Genomic DNA, 14778 nt, shown 5'->3' with positions numbered 1-14778 from the left:
TTTTAAATTCATTCTGCTGCAGGTGAAACTGGCGGAAGATATTGGTGAAATGACAAAAGTACGAATTGGTTTCCGTGACAACGATAGTGAGAAAGCATGGAACCTGAAAGAGGTAATTGTTTAGTTTCCTTAAGATCTCAGTTTTCTTGAGGTTGGGGTATAGTTTTTGCAAGTTTGGTAAGCAGTTCATAATTACAATATATTTCAGATGGATTCGAGTAAATTGTGTTTGTGTTTCAACTCAACTCCTCTGCTTTAGATTCGCTTTGAGGATGAGGACACTAGGGACTGTTTCTCCTACAATTTCGACAGTTGGGTTGCTGTTGACGACAACCAAGATGGTTGGAGGGAGTTCCCCGTGCTATGGCCGGCTGTGAAGACCCTCCCAGGTGAGTTGGGAGAGGGACAAAGATAGATTAGATTGGGGTCATGCAATCATGACATCCTGATAAATTGACAATTGTTTTAAACCCCGTCACACACACATTGTCACAATTACAATTATTGCAAAAGCGACAGTTTCCTTTTCATGCATTTTTAACCAAAAGAAATTTGGCTTTGTGTTGTGAAAAAGAAAGAGAAAGGGGTGGTGGGGGAGTCTAGTGGTTTAGGCGTTCACTCGTCATTCTGAAACCCAGGTTTGATTCCCCACGTGGGTACAAGCACATTTCTGGTGCAGGAACATCAGGAATATTAGATATTGCAGGAATATTGCTAAAAGAACGGTAAAACCACCCCACTAATTCAATCTTTCAGAGAAAACATTGTTTTGAAGAAGTGACCAAAAAGATTTCTTGTCTTAAACAATAATCCTAGGCTGAATGTTAGATAGTCAGTCGATAAGTTTGGCCCATCACTGACCATAGCAATAGGGGCATAGAGTAGAGTCCTGAAACCCCTCTCCTCCTGTTTCAGTGGTCAAGTATCAGGTGTCAGTGCACCTGGGAGATGTCCCCAAGCCTGGGTCCGGCCTGCAGCTGTATGTGGAGATATTCGGGGAGGCAGGCAGCACTGGCCACAGAACACTGAAGCGCTCCGTCAATAACGCCAAGACCTTCCAGCCAAACCAGACGGACGAGTTTCAGATAGAGGCTGTGTCAGTGCTGGACATTGAGCGAGTCATCGTCGGACACGCATACAGGGAGAAAGGTTAGTTGGGAATACCTGGAATTTCCATTTTAGTCTTGTGTTTATATTTTGAGAAAGTGTATGCTGTCTCCTATGTTTGTCTGATGATGTCTGAGCCCAATTTACTGTGTTGTAGGTAGAGGATTATATCTGAAGAAGATGGTTGTCAAGGAGACGACAGAAACAAACAGGGAATATGTCTTTGTATGTAACAGGTAAGTTATCATTAATAAGATCTGGTGTCAAATTTGTAATCGACATGGAAACAATATCAGAGGTAACTATGATAACATCAACCGTCAAAATTCATACCATTTGCTAATATTAGGTTGGTATTAAAAGGTTGGTATATTGCATCTAGATACTGACTGTCATCGTGTTCCCTATATTATTTGTTTATTAAGAAGTGTGAACCATGTGGTTTCAGATGGCTGGATCAGGGGCAGGATGACCATGCTATAGAGAGGGCCCTGGTGCCGCACTCCGGGCCGGTCGTTGACGCACCTCCACCCACCTCACGTGCCTCACCTGCCGCCAAGCAGAAGACACCTTCTAAACCTCAGTCACCCACAGGTATGTAGCTCACACACAAGAGGTCCCTTGTATCCTATGCTTGTCTGTCCTTTGGGCAGAATCGGTCTCATGTATCCCATGCTTGTCTGCCCTTGGGACAGAATCGGTCCCTTGTATCCCATGCTTGTCTGGGACGGAATCAGTCCCTTGTATCCTATGCTTGTCTGCCCTTGGGGCAGAATCGGTCCCTTGTATCCTATGCTTGTCTGGGACAGAATCGGTCCCTTGTATCCAATGCTTGTCTGCCCTTGGGGCAGAATAGGTCCCTTGTATCCCATGTTTGTCACCCATTGGGGCAGAATAGGTCATTTGAATGAACCCCTGACATTATCTCTCCTCTGATCGTTCCCAGTCCTCATGTTTCATCTTTCCAGGTGACCCATGGACAGTGTGGACAACAACCGGCGCCAACAGAGGGGATGGCACTGAAAATGCCGTCACCCTCGTACTGTACGGAGACAAAGGTCACAGTGAGCCAGTCATCATTGGGGAACAAGACAACTTCAAGTTCAGACCAGGAGCAAAAGACAAGTTTGATGTGAGGAGGAGGATCTTGATCACTCTCTGCTTGAAACATCGAAATATGCCCATGGATGTATCTTTAAAATATTGGGGACTCTTGTCTTCTTCAGGTTGACGAAATGAATACATAGGGTGCATTTTAAATGACTGTATTTGCATGTTCGTTATATGCTTAGAATATATAAATATGAACCTCAAGAAAATACCACATGAGTATTCATCTGTAGAATTGATCTGTATAGATCTTTAGAACTGATTAGTATAGATCTGTATAGATCTTTAGAACTGATCTGTAGAGACCTGTAGAATTGATCCGTTCAGTATAGATCCTAAGAACTGATCCTTATAGATCTTAAGAACTGATCTGTTGAGATCTGTAGAATTGATCCTTATAGATCTGTATAGATCTTTAGAACTGATCTGTAGAGATCTGTAGAACTGGTCAGTATAGATCTGTAAACTGATCTATTCAGTATAGATCTGTAGAATTGATCATTATAGATCTGTGTAGATCTTTAGAACTGATCATTATAGATCTGTAGAACTGATCCTTGTAGATCTGTATAGATCTTTAGAACAGATCTGTAGAGATGGTCTAAAGAGTATAGATCTATAGATCTGATCTGATGTAGAATTTTTGAAAATTGATATTAAATGGCCACTAATGTTAAGAAAGGATGTGATCACCAGATGGTGCTATATATGTGGTGAGGTCTGTAAGCTTATCCCACACTGTACACTGCTGTCCCCAGGTGCGGGTGAGTCGAGACGTCGGTGAGGTGTACAAGGTGCGGCTGGCGTTCGAAGGGGCGGCAGATCGGCAAAAAGAGTGGTATGCAGACTTCAGTTCCTGCCCTGCCTGGTTCCTAGACAGCGTAAGTCTCACTGCTGCAGGCTCTTGTGCTAACTGTCTTATTAACAATACATATATACAACCTTTTGGAAAAGTGGGGGGGAATGTATGTGTGCACACTTTGCATAAGAATGATCAATGCAAATAATTCAGGAGGCAATTTGAATTTGTTTGCCAGCAGTCGCATTCGTTTGGAGACGCATTAATTTCACATTTTACATTATTTTATCATATAAAGTTCATGGACATAACGAACGTGCTATATGAACACGAAATAACGGATAAAGCAAACTCACCTTGTGCACCCGTGTGTACTCTGTCAACGATAATGTTTAGGTGTCTAATGAAATGTTAATCCCTGAGCTGACTTGAACAATTGAAGGCAATTGATTTACTCTTTAAGTACTGTGCCTTGTCCTCAAATTACACCCTCAAATAACAATAGTAACACAGTGATTGAAGTGGATATATTCTGTACATGTACAGTGCACACTTTTGTTATTTATCGAGTAACATGATGTCACATGACTTCATAAAAGATGTCTGACGGTCAAAATGCGTATAACGAACAAAGGATATAACAAACTAATATTAGTGGTCCCTTTGAGTTCGATATAACCGAAGTTCACTGTATGTTCTTCAAAAAGAGGAGTGCCTCCCTCAGGATCTGTGTATTATATAGAGAATCTCACCCGAGTGTCTTTTGATATCATATATATCAACACGAGTTGATAAAAGTGGAAAAATTCTGAGGCTTGCCAAGGATTTTTGCCACTTTTATCAACGAGTGTTGATATATTTGATATCAAAAGACTCTCTGGTGAGATTTTATTTATCATCCAACATCATTCTTCCAACTTTTCAATTTGAAGACAATAATTAGCAGTGTCTTCAGTGTAAAAAGTACTGCTAACAGCTTCAGTAGCAGAGCCATTAGTGATGTCATTTGATTGTGACGTCATGGTAACCAGTGATGTCACAATGGTCTGCAAAGCATTGTGATGTAATTTCATTGCAGTGATATCTACAGTGTAGATATCGCTTGATCTCAACCAAGCGATATCTCCTGTGGGAGCCAGTTTTGGATGATAAATGTCAGTCACAAGCTGTGATTTCGCCTTCCCCCTTGCAGGTGACGGTGATGAACAACAAGACAAGGAAGGAGTACACATTCCAGGGGCAGAAGTGGGTGCGAGTGACAGACTATGCAGACTGTGCCCTAGAACTACCCGTATACAACAAGGACGAAGACAAGATGCTGCAGGGTGGGTGACATACCCGGGTTGATAGGCCAGTGTAGGGTATAGGGCTGGGACAAATCAAAATTTAATACCCGGTACCTGACCCCCTATTACCCGACCCTACGCGGGTACCCGCTGTAGGTCTTAAGATGTGGGAACAAAATGTGGGATTGGGAATTGTTTTACCGCAGCCCTGGCAAGAACTGTTTAGATACATGTATCAAACAATCAGATCAAGAGTTTCTGAAGCTGACTGAAGCTTTATCTTTACTCATACATATACAAGTCAAAAGGAATGTGTGATTCGTCATAAATAAATGCGAACATTAGCGATTTGTAGCGTAACTACTGAGCTATTGTGAGTTTTAGTCACAACCACAGGGCCGGCTAGTCCTGTGGGTACCCAGGTCCTACGCAAGATCCGCCCGACCCAAGTACCTGAGACACATGTCCCAGCCCTAGAAGGATAGGTCAAGTAGCTCATGGAAGAGGCTCATGGGATCTTTATACCTATCCTTTAAAACAAAGTCACGTGAACTTTAATGACAGTTGGGTAAATGCAATCAATTTGCTAACACTCCAATAGTTTGAGTATGGGTACTAAATTGTCCCATAGTTTTTCTTGAAAGGTTCCCCTCTCATAGTTAAACAAGAGCTGTTACCATAGTATAGTGAATATCACTTGAAGATTACTTTGAGGCATCAACTTGATCGAACTTTGTTTTAAGTAGGAGAAAGTCCGAAATCTCGCGAATTATTTTCGCACGTGAAACTTGTTCTAACAAGCTTCACATGCAAAAATAATCGCGAGATTTCCACAGGAGTTCAAAATAATCTGAGATACTGTTACAGTTTAAGTTTGGGTTTGATGTAGGCACCAGTCATTTGATAAATGGCATGGAGGGAGTTCGTATCTTAGGAACCTTTTATCAATTGTTTCATTTTTGCCTCTCAGAATATCCCATGTTCCCCATCCAGAGATTCAGTAAATGTCATTAAATATTTGTCTTCAGTGTACAAGTACCATGTTGAGGTGTTCACGGGCGATGTGAAATATGCTGGCACCGACGCCAATGTCTACATACAGATATATGGCGACAGGGGCGACACTGGCACCAGACATCTCCATGGGTCTTACACCAATGCTAACAAGTTCGAACAAGGCAATGTGAGTCTGTGATATTGCAATGTTGGATGGAGTGTGTGGTTGGGTTTAACACCGCTTTTAACAGTATTCTAGTTCTATCAGTGTGTCAGCTTAATGTGGGAGGAAAGTCTGAAGTGATGTAGATCTCAGAGACTTGTGTGTGGTGATGACAAACCTTAATAGATAATCGGGACAAGCCAGGATTCGAATGTACAATCATAAGTTTCAGGCATGCCCAAGGGACACAACTCTGCACAGCGAATTGCAGCACCTTAGATGACTTGGCTACCAATGTCCCCACTGTGGTGAATGGAAGTATACCATAGTGGCATGATATGCTGTCCTGCTCTTAGAGGTTGCCATGAGCATTGCCTAAATATTTCCAGACACCTTGTGTCTTTAATACATGACTATAAACTCTTTTCTTTCCCACTAGACCCGTAGAGATCCTGGGTAATAGGTTTTTGGCAACCCAGGCTTGCCGAAAAAGGTGACTATGCTTGTCATAAGAGGTGACTAACAGGATCGGGTGGTCAGGCTCGCCGACTTGGTTGATGCATGTCATCGTATCCCAACTGCGTGGACCGATGCTCATGATGTCAATCACTGGATTGTCTGGTCCAGGCTCAATTATTTACAGACTGCCATCATATAGCTGGAATATTGCTGAGAGCGGTGTTAAGCAACAAAGAAACAAACAAAACTTTCCCACTGAAGTGAAATGACCACAATGGTACACTTCTGTTCACAAATTCTGCAGACCATCTTTGATCTCTTGGTCCATGTCCTTAACAATCACAGAGTTCATAAAATGTCTGCCACTTTCCATATCTCTGCTCCACATTTCCAAGCTCAGGAATATATTAGGTATCATGTACTGTATGTTCTGGATCTACAAAAGCATGGCACAACAATATAATATAAATTCTGTTCCACCATTACACAGAACATTGTGAAAACTTTCGAAACAAAATTTAATGATGACTTGTACCCTGTTAGTTTGTGACCTTGTTTGTTGTATGCTTCAGTGCGATCTGTTTGAGATCGAGGCTGTGGAACTGGGCAAGCTGAAGAAGGTGAAGGTCAGCCATGATGGCTATGGGTCTGGGTCGGGCTGGTTCCTGGATAAAGTTGTTATAGAAGTCCCACAGGAGGGCAATGATAAATATGTCTTCAAGTGTGCCAGGTAGGGGCAGCTTGTGCAGTACAGTTAGTACAGTGATGTAATAACTTCTTTGATAGGCATTTAGAAATTGGAGTACTAAGTAAGGATAAGAATTTATGGATGAACAACTTCTTTATTACAATTAATCCAGTATAACAGTATCTACTCTACTGTATAAACATTGCCTCCTACTTGTATATACACTTGCCAACCACACTCTGTAAATCACTTGCTTGATAACAGTGTTAGAACATACACCGAAACGTCGCTCTTAATTGTAATAAAGAAGTTGTTCATCCATAAATTCTTATCCTTACAATGATGTAATGATGATGAAGCTGTGACGTCAGGGATGAGATGTTGGGAATGTTGTTATGAAATGAGGGATAGATAATGATGCAGTTATGTGATGGTGTGACTGTTGCTGTGACGTCAGGGATGAGACGTTGGGAATGTTGTTATGAAATGAGGGATAGATAATGATGCAGTTATGTGATGGTGTGACTGTTGCTGTGATGTCAGGGATGAGACGTTGGGAATGTTGTTATGAAATGAGGGATACATAATGATGCAGTTATGTGATGGTGTGACTGTTGCTGTGATGTCAGGGATGAGACGTTGGGAATGTTGCTATGAAATGAGGGATAGATAATGATGCAGTTATGTAATGGTGTGACTGTTGCTGTGATGTCAGGGGATGTGAAGATGTGATGATGTTACAGATGGCTGGACGAGGGTCAGGATGACAAGGCCCTGGAGCGTGTACTGCCAATAACTGAAACCATCAAGGCGAAGAAACCCAAAGGTAGGACTACCATTGCATCTTCCCAATACCGTCCTGGAGAGTTAAAATAAGTAACCTACATGAATCTGATAAGCACCACTGCATCTTCGTAATACCATCCTGGAAAATTATGGGCATCCGCAGCTCGGTGGCCCGTGCCTCTCCTTGGCATTTTGCGGAATAATCCCCTTAGTTGATGTGTAGCTGACTTTATTGATACATTACTGGTATAAACATAGAGTGTCATATTTACTGATAAATACCTGTCTCCCCAGCTGGTGACTGGCAGGTGCTGGTGACGACAGGCGACGAGGAGGACAGCGCCACAGATGCCCGTGTTTTCCTCACAGTCTACGGCGACCGCGGAAAGTCGGAGGAGGAGCGACTGCAGGGTCACTTCCATGTCAGCAGGACTGACCACTTTGATGTACGTCGTCCACTCAGTGTTTGCAGTAGGCTTAAAAAAATAAAAGAATTGCTTCTCAGGCAATGTTTTTTTGAAAATATAGTGGTGGTGTCGTTCTTTTTTTAGAGGGGGGGGGGGGGTCAAACTAGTATGTAACCAATAAACAGTTGTGTAATCAATAAACAATTGTGTACAATCAACCTGGGAAAGGGCCTCCCCTTTGTTATGAAACATGACAACGTATTTCTTTGTTGGCAGATCTTTCTGGACCCCAATAAGGTTGGGAAGATCAGGAAGATCCGTCTACGTCACGACGACAGTGGGATGGCGGCAGGCTGGAGAGTCAAACAGGTAGGGTAGAGTGTATATCTGGGGCCAAGCTAACCCACAAACCCACAAGCTTAGTAGCAGTTTCTTTTCATTTTTCTTGTTCTCTTCCATTTAGGGCCAGTGGGGAACCTAGTGGTTTTAGCATTCTCTCAACATGCCAAAGTCCAAGGTTTGATCCCCCATGTGAATAAAATACATGTTTAGCCCATTTCTTGTGTCCCCTGCTGTGATATTGCTGGAAAATTGCTGAAAGCAGCATAAAACTATACTCACTCACTCACTCACTCACTCACTCACTCACTTCAGTGTAACTTTTACAGTCTCGTAGCCATGAACCAGAGATCTGTCCTCCATATACATATTGCTATTGTGTTCACAATGTTTGAGATAACTGGCCATATGGTGCTGTTCTGCAGCATAGACGCAACATTGGCAACCATCACTTGATCAGTTGATGACTATGCCATTTGCCAGATTGTCATACTGATGTTAAGCTAGATGCATCCTCTTCAATTCCAACACCAGAGACATATATGAATGTTGATTATGAAAACTTAAATTTCATAGAAGATATGCTCATAATGTTCTAATCCATGTGAGATCAGTGGGATAATTACTGGAACTATGGAACACCAGACTTGAATGAAAATGGACAGGCAGCTACTTAGAATAATTTACCCATAATTTACCTTCAGGTGCCTTATACTATCCAAAAGAAAATATAGAACACCTTGACATGACAGATATCAAAGAATCAGGTGTTCTTTAACTCTTTTGAGTAGTGTTTAAGTAACATAAAAGTATGTAAGTGGCACGACACATAAAGTATAGTAGTACTGAAGAATCAGGTGTTCTGCAACTTCTTTGGAGTAGTATCTAAGTGACGTTGGTGTTGGTGCAGGTGGTGCTGATCGACAGGGAGCGAGATCAACGTCTTGAATTCCCCATCAACCGCTGGCTGTCCTTCTCGGAGAACCATGGGGACATCACTGTGGAGGTGCCAGCTCACTGGCCCAACAAAACTCCAGAAGCAGGTGAGAGACAATACCTTGATTGTCCACTTAGAATTGCATCTTATTGCAGAGGGCAACAGCAGTTCCATATGTGTTTACTTTCCTTGCACACTTAACTTCTGACTGACATCTTCCATGAAATAAATTGTAAAAAATTCCAAATAAGTCATCTTGAAATGAAATAGGTCAGGTTAACTCTAAACTTTTTAAATGTTGTTGCGACAGCACAATCATTTGACTGTTCTTGCTTGACACATGATTGAACTTTAATAAAGTCAGAAAATTCCAAAGGCAGGTTCAAATAAGATAGGTTTGACAGGTTGACTGATGACTATTGTGTAGGTTCTGAAAAAGGCTAGAGCACAATCCTTTGAATGTAGCGGGGCAGTGTTATGTTTTAATCAGGACTGCTGTTTCTGTACGTAATATTTTCACTACATGGGTGAGCATTATTTTGTATGTGATAAGATTACTTTCACTTCTGTTTCTTACCCTGTTGTCAAGGATATGTTATTGCTTTAATTACTTTCACTTCTGTTTCTTACACTGTTGTCAAGGACATGGTGACAGTGTACAAGTATGTTGTCAAGGATATGTCATTGCTGTAATTACTTTCACTTCTGTTTCCTCCCTGGATGTCAGTGTACAAATACAAGGAAGAGAATATATGGATGTCATCTTTTTTAGTATGAGAAATACAACGATTTGGACTATGCTTACTCTTTCATCAGGTGAATGAATGCCATGAGGCAGAGAGCATATATCTGTACATGTAAGGACAACAAAATTAATAAGATAACAAAAGGTGGAAAATAACAAAGGGTACAAGCTAACAAAGGAAGCCAATAGATGATTGGCACTGATAGGTGATTAGCAATAGACAATGGAAGCCAACGCTTAAGTGTACAAGTATGTTGTCAAGGATATGTCATTGTTGATATTACTTTCACTTCTGTTTCTTCCCCTGTTGTCAAGGACATGTTATTGTAATTACTCTCACTTCTGTTTGTTCCCCTGTTGTCAAGGATATGTTATTGTAATTACTCTCACTTCTGTTTCTTCCCCTGTTGTCAAGGATATGTTATTGTAATTACTCTCACTTCTGTTTCTTCCCCTGTTGTCAAGGACATGTTATTGTAATTACTCTCACTTCTGTTTCTTCCCCTGTTGTCAAGGATATGTTATTGTAATTACTCTCACTTCTGTTTCTTACCCTGTTGTCAAGGATATGTCATTGTTGATATTACTTTCACTTCTGTTTCTTCCCCTGTTGTCAAGGACATGTTATTGTAATTACTCTCACTTCTCTTTCTTCCCTTGCTGTCAAGGACATGTTATTGTAATTACTTTCACTTTTTTTTCTTCCCCTGTTGTCAAGGACATGTTATTGTAATCACTTTCACTTCTGTTTCTTCTCCTGTTGTCAAGGACATGTTATTGCTGTATTTACTTTCACTTCCGTTTCTTTCCCAGTGTTCAAGTTTGTTGTCATGGATATGTTATTGTTGTAATTACTTTCACTTCTGTTTCTTCCCCTGTTGTCAAGGACATGTTATTGCTGTATTTACTTTCACTTCTGTTTCTTCCCCAGTGTACAAGTATGTTGTCAAGGATATGTTATTGTTGTAATTACTTTCCCTTCCGTTTATTCCCCAGTGTACAAGTATGTTGTCCAGACAACAACAGCCACGGACTGGGGGTCCGGCACAGATGCCAGCGTCTACGTAAACCTCATTGGAAGTAAAGGGGATTCTGGGAAAAGATTTCTTCGTAATAGTCTGGAAGACAAGAACAAGTTTGAAACAGGATCGGTGAGTTAATGATATGTCAGAGCCTTCTCTGTGAACAGAGTGTTTTATAGTTAATGGAGAGGTGACTATTTGGGACTATTTTGTTGCTAGTTTAACTCCGACATTCCATCTTATTCCATGTAATTATTAATGCATAACTTTGGCCATCGGTTTTGAAATAATGGTATCATGCTAGTTGGTCACCATTGCTGCATCTCCTGTCCTAGGTGGACACGTTCCAAATCGAGGCAGTGGACCTGGGACGTCTGGAGAAGGTGGTTGTCGGCCATGATGGCAGTGGGGCTGGAGCGGGTTGGAAGCTCGACTCTGTCACGGTCAAGATCAACAACAAGGAACAGTTTGTCTTCCCTTATGGAAAGTAAGTACTATCAGGCTCAGCGGTCTCAATGTCATGTAGCTCACCCAGCAGCTGGAGACAGGGAGCAACCATTTGAGCCCATGGCAAGTCGGCATTTTACATTAACATTTTCACCTGCCTCAGTTTGTGATATATGAATGAATTTCCATATGTGAGCAAGGATTCTTGAGGACAGTGCTATTGTGAGAATGAGAACTAACATGAGTGTGGGCAATGCTAATGTGTTTGATGACAGTGATAACGTGTGTGATGACAATGATAATGTGTCTGATGATAATGCTAATATGTGTGATGACAATGCTAATGTGTCTGATGATAATGCTAATGTGTGTGATGACAATGCTTATGTGTGTGATGACAATGCTTATGTGTGTGATGACAATGCTAATGTGTGTGATGACAATGCTAATGTGTGTGATGACAATGCGAATGTGTGTGATGACTGCTAATATGAGTGATGGCAATACTAATGTGTTTGATGACAATGCTAATGTGTGTGATGACAATGCTAATGTGTTTGATAATGCTAATGTGTGTGATGGCAAGTCGGCATTTTACATAAACATTTTCACCTGCCTCAGTTTGTGATATATGAATGAATTTTCATATGTGAGCAAGGATTCTTGAGGACAGTGCTATTGTGAGAATGAGAACTAACATGAGTGTGGGCAATGCTAATGTGTTTGATGAAAGTGCTAACGTGTGTGATGACAATGATAATGTGTCTGATGACAATGCTTATGTGTGTGATGACAATGCTTATGTGTGTGATGACAATGCTAATGTGTGTGATGACAATGCTAATGTGTGTGATGACTGCTAATATGAGTGATGGCAATACTAATGTGTTTGATGAAAATGCTAATGTGTGTGATGACAATGCTAATGTGTTTGATAATGCTAATGTGTGTGATGACAATGCTAATGTGAGTGATGACAATGCTAATGTGAGTGATGACAGTGCTAATGTATGTGATGACAATGCTAATGTGTTTGATAATGCTAATGTGAGTGGAGACAATGCTCATGTGGGGAACGAAGAGGATTTATCTGAGCATACTGAATTAGTTATTTGGCGCCAGGTGTATTTAACGATTCCATAATTCCCATAATCAGGTTTTCACATCAGTTTTTGAGATAGTTAACTGGCAATTTGGATATTTGGATGCCTCTAAAATACCTCCTGAGTATGAGAAAATAAGAAAATAATATGCCTTCCACAGGTGGTCAGTGTTTACATGGGCTTTTGACAGTCATGACTAATATGATGAAAATGTGAGTTCCATATGTCATGTTGATGTTGCAGATGGATAGACGAAGACAAAGATGACAAACTGACAGAGGTAGAAATCCCTCTCTCTAAAGTACACCGCAAGGGCAAGTAGATTCTACAGCAGGCTCTTCATCAGGGAATTCCAGAACATCCACAGGTCATCAAGCAGAATCTCAGCCCAAACTCCTCAGAGGGAACTGGCATGTGTGACATTGTGCAATTTCCCCAAACAGACCCAGTGGCATGATGACACACCACGTGATGGCCGGTGTCTTATCCTCATCAACCTGGCAGTTCCTCACTGGCCTTCACAGAGCACGGACCTCATGGCTTAAGTGTTCATTGAAACACACATCAATCTCAATAAAATCAGATCTTAGTTCTCGCTACAGCTAAACAAAGACCTGAAGACATCCCTTTACGGGTCACGTCAGACCGACCCTGCTCGAACTTTGACCGATCAGTGGAATGACCAATCAGAAGACAACTTTCTCGTGCTTTACGGCGCTAATTTCAAATTGGCGACTACGCTTCGAAACATATTTTGACAAATTCTCGATTACAAATTTGAAACCTGAACAAAAGAACATTCTGGAATGGCGAATAGATGGTCTAGATTGTATGGATACAGTTGTTAAACCCGTAACTATCGTTCGGAGTTATAGTTTTCGAGGTTGCATGATCAAAAATCACATTCCGACTGTCACTTTCATGATCTGGTAAGCGATGCTCTGATTGGTCGGAGGAAAGGTCGTTCTGACGTGACCCCTAATGGGATGTCCTCAGATCTTTGTTTAGCAGTAGCGAGAACTAAGGTCTGATTTTAATGAGACTGAACACACATACATGTATAACAGAAAATGAATAATATTACCCTCATGTTGATGAAGCTAATGACTCAGTATATTTATCATCAGAAGTTTCTATTTGTTATGTGATCTGTTATGTTATACATATTGTTAGATGAAACCATATTATGATAGTGCTATTGAACGTGATTTATGATATACTGTGATATACATGTAGAGTCTATGAGGGTATAACACTGAAACATATTGCAATATGATTGTTATGACTGGGCCTTCACTTGTTGACGCACTTCATTACACAGATAAATGAATAGTATAGCTGTTTTGTTACTCAAACAGTTTTGTTATAGAGGGTTGTTTGTCGTGTATATCTGTGATATGTATATAATATACCGGGTAATATGTACTATACCCATCAATACGTATTACATTGTAGCACTTATCAGTTTGCTAGTGGTTACGTTCTCTAGGTGCTTCTAGGGGGGGTGGATCTAGTGTTGATATTACAAATCAGTAGCATTTAGTCATGCATTTATAGTGTTATCTGGTAGTGCCAAACTTGTTCTAGAGGACATTGTTTCATGTGATGTTTATGAATTGGGTAGCCATACTTGTCTTTATATCAGATTTCATGTGGAGGTGTATGAGACTCAGAAACATGGTTTATACTCTACTTGATTGTTTACGTGATTGTTTACTTATATACCACTCAATTTTTGATAGGGATAATCAGATATGTCCTTCTATCTAATTATACACTTGACGTATGAGATACAGTTTTGTGCATTACGGTAAGATAATCTCTATCAAAAGTGGAGCAGTGTATATGTGTCTGTGTTGTCCTTACGTAATCAGGTTCTCAAGGCCTTACTCCCCATGAACACCGCCTTCCTACCCCACTCATACTCTCAGTTTCAAATGACAACTGGGGGCACGGGTGTCCCAGTCGTCTAAGGCGCCGCGATTCGCTGTGCAGAGTTGCGTCCCTTGGGCATGCCGGAAACCTATGGTTGTGGGTTTGCGCCCGTTTCACCCCGATTATGTTTCTAGGTTTGTCAGCACCATACCCGTGCTCGTGGGTTTCACCGAAGAGGTAAATGTCTGAGACCTGCATCACGTCGGGCTTTCCTCCCACATTAAGCTGACTCGGCATGATATGACTGGAATTCTGTTAAAAGCAGCGTTAAACCCAACTCACTCACTCACTCAAATGACAACTGCTCCTGTGATATGGACACATGCCTAGTAGTGCCACTCAGGACCAGTCATGTAGCCCCTGCATATACTCCCAGCCACAGACAGCTCTCTGGTGCAGACCCGTGCTGGTGCAGACCAGTCTAGTAGACCAGTCTAGCAGACCGCTTC

At 41.3% G+C, this 14778-nt stretch overlaps 1 protein-coding gene across 1 annotated transcript in view; it reads left to right on the top strand.

Moving 5' to 3' along the window:
• Positions 1-12992, top strand: part of LOC139480290 (lipoxygenase homology domain-containing protein 1-like) — a 111561-nt gene extending 98569 nt beyond the window's left edge. The window contains exons 54-70 of the mRNA XM_071263342.1: positions 23-112; positions 260-389; positions 916-1149; positions 1265-1343; positions 1556-1701; positions 2076-2239; positions 2976-3098; positions 4209-4341; positions 5331-5485; positions 6493-6650; positions 7352-7434; positions 7689-7840; positions 8078-8170; positions 9051-9183; positions 10819-10973; positions 11180-11331; positions 12638-12992. Coding sequence (XP_071119443.1) covers positions 23-112; positions 260-389; positions 916-1149; positions 1265-1343; positions 1556-1701; positions 2076-2239; positions 2976-3098; positions 4209-4341; positions 5331-5485; positions 6493-6650; positions 7352-7434; positions 7689-7840; positions 8078-8170; positions 9051-9183; positions 10819-10973; positions 11180-11331; positions 12638-12716 — 2259 coding nt within the window. The 3' untranslated portion in view covers positions 12717-12992. The remainder of the gene's footprint in view (positions 1-22; positions 113-259; positions 390-915; positions 1150-1264; positions 1344-1555; positions 1702-2075; positions 2240-2975; positions 3099-4208; positions 4342-5330; positions 5486-6492; positions 6651-7351; positions 7435-7688; positions 7841-8077; positions 8171-9050; positions 9184-10818; positions 10974-11179; positions 11332-12637) is intronic.
• Positions 12993-14778: the final 1786 nt, after the last annotated feature.

This window comes from Haliotis cracherodii, unplaced genomic scaffold, assembly GCF_022045235.1.
Source record: "Haliotis cracherodii isolate W230 unplaced genomic scaffold, xgHalCrac1.p SCAF_4, whole genome shotgun sequence".
Classification (NCBI taxonomy): domain Eukaryota; kingdom Metazoa; phylum Mollusca; class Gastropoda; order Lepetellida; family Haliotidae; genus Haliotis; species Haliotis cracherodii.
The sequence above is the reverse complement of the archived record's forward strand: the minus strand, read 5'-3'. Positions and strand labels throughout refer to the sequence as shown.